The sequence below is a fragment of the Fusarium phalaenopsidis genome (genome assembly GCF_050370095.1).
Source record: "Fusarium phalaenopsidis strain FUZ10S chromosome Unknown contig_32316, whole genome shotgun sequence".
Classification (NCBI taxonomy): Eukaryota; Fungi; Ascomycota; class Sordariomycetes; order Hypocreales; family Nectriaceae; genus Fusarium; species Fusarium phalaenopsidis.
In genome coordinates this window covers 2,317,762-2,322,347 of record NW_028145399.1, presented here as the reverse complement: position 1 = coordinate 2,322,347, position 4,586 = coordinate 2,317,762, and the positions used below count along the sequence as shown (strand labels likewise).

The 4,586-nt window shown below is 52.6% G+C and overlaps 2 protein-coding genes across 2 annotated transcripts; one reads left to right on the top strand and one right to left on the bottom strand.

Moving 5' to 3' along the window:
• Positions 1-348: 348 nt before the first annotated feature.
• LRP88_12312 (uncharacterized protein) lies at positions 349-2,148 on the bottom strand (the record flags this gene model as incomplete). Its single annotated transcript, XM_083248706.1, has 4 exons — positions 349-690; positions 1,350-1,558; positions 1,609-2,041; positions 2,104-2,148. The coding sequence occupies 4 exons, from the start codon at positions 2,146-2,148 to the stop codon at positions 349-351; spliced, it is 1,029 nt and encodes a 342-aa protein (XP_083096136.1).
• An 834-nt stretch (positions 2,149-2,982) lies between these two features.
• Positions 2,983-3,474, top strand: LRP88_12311 (uncharacterized protein; the record flags this gene model as incomplete). Its single annotated transcript, XM_083248705.1, has 1 exon — positions 2,983-3,474. The coding sequence occupies one exon, from the start codon at positions 2,983-2,985 to the stop codon at positions 3,472-3,474; it is 492 nt and encodes a 163-aa protein (XP_083096135.1).
• Between the last annotated feature and the right edge of the window lie 1,112 nt (positions 3,475-4,586).

Genomic DNA, 4,586 nt, shown 5'->3' with positions numbered 1-4,586 from the left:
ACTGTGCTGTCTGGATTTCTAGCAGCGACACGAATACAGAAGATGAAGTGATGATATGGGTCAAGCTTTCAACGGCTCGCAATCATGCACAACATCTACAGCAGGAGCTCAATCCATTCAGCATCAACTCGTCCGCCGAGGTTCTGGACGTTGTTGCCAGGTTGGCTCGGGTTATCGTTTCAGGTATTGTAGGTGGGAGCAGCTGGGCCCGCCAACCCGCCATTGCATGTATGGGCGCCCCACAGCTAGCTGTGTGCAAATCACGTGACCTTATAGACACAGCTAGCTGTGTCTGTATGGATCCCCCATGATGGGTTGGATTCTGCTTACCAAAGATCGTGCCTCTCCTCACCAAACCTTAGACCCCCGGCCGCCCCCCGTACCAGCGAGATAGATCTTGCCTCCGCGCACAAGACGTCGAAACATCTCAGGGCCTTGATAGTCGGCATCGGGGGGTGGCGGGAAGGCGAGATGGCTCTGTGCCCGCCAGGCTTGGGATTGGTATCTCAGGGGAGGATATCCGGAGCGGTCCATGACGGTGCGCATGTCGAAATCGCGGTCAAGGTTGACCAGCTCAACAACCTCAGGGTCGCTGATCTGGAGAGGGCTTCCGGACATGATAACTGGGGAAATGGGGTGGCAAGTCAATTGATCGTAGGCGTAGAGACTGGGGCGCTCAGTGCAGAAGAACTGTGGCGGCTTCGTTGAGTGGTAATGGTCAGCCCGACATGTTCCATACTGTGGACTGGGCCTCTATTTGTCTTTGCACGAGTGATGGCAATGGCCAGCTCACTCAAAACAGGTGATCCGGAGTGACTACTGGCAAACAGGCCCAAGTGAGAGGGCATTATCCCACGTGCCTGGGCCAACAATCAATGGCACCAGGCTACATCCATTGTGATTGTAGGGTCCCGAGGATAACCGGCTCACTCTGACTCTGTTCAGGCTCTGCTTCTTCTGTTTGAGGAAACCCGAACCACTTTGCCTTGAAAGCCCGCAGCCACATGGCACATTTTGACACCACCGGCGTCCACCGCTCATGTCGGCCTCATTCTCGCTCCGTCGCACAACACATGCAAGCCACTACACGGTGTTGGAGGGCCTCAAGCCTCTAAATGAAATCACATTGTGATTTAGTTTTGATGGTGTTTCCTCATGGATGGGGGAAACTATGAGGTTGATCAAACTGAGTTGTATTTTCCACTCTCGGCCTAGGGAGATCTACAGTAACAAAAATCGGGGGCGGGGGATGGAAACAGCCCCCTGCCTCAAGCAATATCAACCTGAATCACTCACCCATCAGCCTTCCATCTTTTATCATGCGAGGCTCTGGGTTGGGATAAACTTACACCTTCGAGTTGATCGACCATTGAGCGAACCACAGCGGCTGCAACTCTTGCGCCCTCCTCAATATCTTCCTTGGCTGTCTTTTTTCCTGCGTGGTGGAGGAACAAAGCGCGGGGCGGCTCTTCTCGTCTGTACAAGGCTGCCAGCGAAGTGTAGAAGATGAATTCGCAGTATAGGAGACCAGCCTCGGTCGACGTTTTGTTGGCGTCGCCTAAGATGTTGCAGTCAGTCATTGCTCTGCCTGATCCCAAGGTAGTGCACGCCTTACCGGAAGTTCTTGGTGCAGTCGATCTACGATGCCATCAACGTCAAAGACAGGCCGCAACTGGTCAGGCAGCCCCTCCCATCGCCCGCCCTTGTCGCCGTTGTGACTTGGAAGAGGTACCCCGTCGTCGCCCGTCCAGTCGTAGCCGTCCCGACGAGCTCTCTTCTCAACCTGCCAGTAGTCGGCAAAGTTCATGCCCAGGTGAAGCATGGCGTCAATGTGGATCTTTTTGCCCTCCTTGGCGTCGGGCTCATAGACTCTCTTGTCCTCATTCCAGAGCTGCGGGATGATATCCATGTCTGTGATGACGTTGCGGAAGTCGGTGTGATACTTGATGATCTTGATAGGCACGCGTCCCTCGCGCTCGATGCGATCAGGCAGCGCCAACTTGACATCTTGCGTGGGGTTCTTCTCGTTCTCCTTGAATGGCTTGCCAGAGTGTCAGTACCCAGGTTTACCAGCCTGCCGCAAGACAAGATGGGGGTACCCACAGCGCAGGCCGTAACAACCACCTTGTATTCCTTTTCGCAAATCATGGTGCTTGGTGTCTGTGGGAGTATAGGATCAATCTTGCCGTTTCGATGTGGGAACTTTTGTAAGCTGAAGTCGAGTTGCCAAGCTGTGCTTGAACAAAAGAACACGGCAGAGCCAGGCCAAGAGGCTGTTTTTGATGCAACCCAAAGGCCGTCTGGTGATGGAGGGTGACAAGGAGAGGAAAGCTGACAGCAGTGAGTATCGGTCGCAGCTTCCCCACCCGACCAGGTATCTGCTTGGTGGGCCACCTCAGGGTTACCAATCACGAGACCAGGTGATCGGTGTCACAATGTGCAACTCCTACCTAGGTAACTTACAATGGCTGGAAGTCGGTGTGTATTCTCCCCGCCGCCGCCAGGGACATGTCAATTGACTGCTATGACGCAACGCGTCACCGAACTGAAACTTCGCATGCAGAGCGGAAGCAGGCTCTGGCTCGGCTGGTCCGGGAATCAAGCTTGAGCGGAGGCGCTGGATGGAAATGCGGCTCTGTGATGTCTGAACTAGGCATCTCAGCTGAGGCGTATTTCATGGCCACATGACATGCTTGCATTCATCACCAACTCGATGAGGCGGCAATGACCACATCGGCATGTATCTACCATCACAATCCACTTCAGCTCGGGTTCCCGAGACAGGCAAGTGACGCCCTTGGCTCATGAGAGCCTCACCGTCAGCCGGCTAGGGTGGGTAGTTGGCGTCCCATCGAAACGCTGATCCGAAATACTTTTTTTCTCCCAGAAGTTCTCCCTTTGACTCGCCTCCTCGGCAACAAAGCTTCCCATTCGTCGTCATCACCCCCAAGCATCTTAACAACACGACCCCGACTGGAGAAGATGGCTACAGCAGCAACAGACATTCAAACCACGATTGACTTCATTGCAGATCTATCTTTCTATGAAGAGGGAAAGCCCTACTTTCTTCACCCTTCAGTTTCTGCCAACCTTGATGTCGACCAGATCAAGACCACCAACGTTCAATGGAACACGACAGGCGTGACGGTGCAGAGCATGCGCGACAGGCCCGAGGTTAGCCTGGAGCGGACCGGTTTCTGCTATGTCCAGCACGAGTCCAGATACTTTCCAGGCCCGGACGCAAGTGCCGACACGGTAGCAAATTACAGCAGAGAATGCGAAGACCTCTTGCGATCTCTCTTTGACGCAGAGTTTGTTCGTTGCTATGACTACAAGGTTGGTTGGCTCATCATCATCCCTTGTCAACCTCAACTGAGCAACCAGATGCGAAAAAGCTCGCCCATGGCTCTTGAAAGCTATGATCCCGATGATCCATTACTGGTAGAACAGGTGGCTGTCGGCGCCCATGGTTAGTATCGGCCTTTCTATGTGGCACCCAGCGATCTAACATTTAGCAGTCGGTTCGTATTCCATACTGACTCCCTGGAACTCTGCTTACTTGCCGAGACATATCGATTGACACCGTTCCACGGCTCCTGAAGGAGGTTCTCAACGAAGAGCAGCTTTCTCGGTTCTTCCAACCAGGATACCGCTTCAGGATGATCAAGTATCGTTTTCTCTCGGCCTGTCTCACACCGAGAGCCTGCTAACGACCTCATTCAGTACCTGGCGCTCAATCCTCCCCGAATGCCAAGACCGGCCCCTGGCCATGTGCGATTACACCTCGATCGACCCAACCGACCTTGTCGCCACTGACAGGATATACCCAATGTGGAACCAGGAGATATACAGTCTGAAGCACAGCAAGAATCAGCGTTGGTTTTGGTTGCCTAAACAGCGATCAGATGAACCGTTCCTGTTCATGACATACGACAGTCGATCGGGGTCCAACGCGAGATGTAAGTAGGCTTACCCAGCTGATAAACATTTGGGGCTAACATACGAGTTGAGACTGTCCTCATGTATCTGCGGAGAACCCATTGGCAGAAGCTGACGCACCTCCCCGTGAGAGCGTCGAGACGAGGAATTTGGTAATTTCAAAGATGTGAGGGCGCATCTTGGATCAGGGCAGTCTGGTTGTAAATATGTTTCCAGATAGGCTGGATACCTATACAAACTTCAATGAAGAGATGCCTATGTCTACAAACGTAACCTCAATGGCTCGTATCGACGATTCGTGTTCCAACAAGTAGACCTCGGTTACTTATTAAACAGCTGTTGGATCGACCCCTCGTGTGGCGGCATATGCCCCGAATTTGCATAAACCCCTGGTACACAGATATCCTAGCTTTAGTCAGATGACTAGAAAACCCCTCTCGAGAGAAGAGGGGCCGCGAGGAAGATGAAGCAATAACATCATCACTTTTGACTCCACATCGTATTGTTTCATATCGTTCTGATCGAATATGCCGTACGCTATCCAACAACAGCTAAAATCTTACACCACGTGCTTAGACATACGTATAAAGAACAGCAACCCACCCCTCTGTTATATCCCTACTTGCTGAATTTACACATCTGTCACC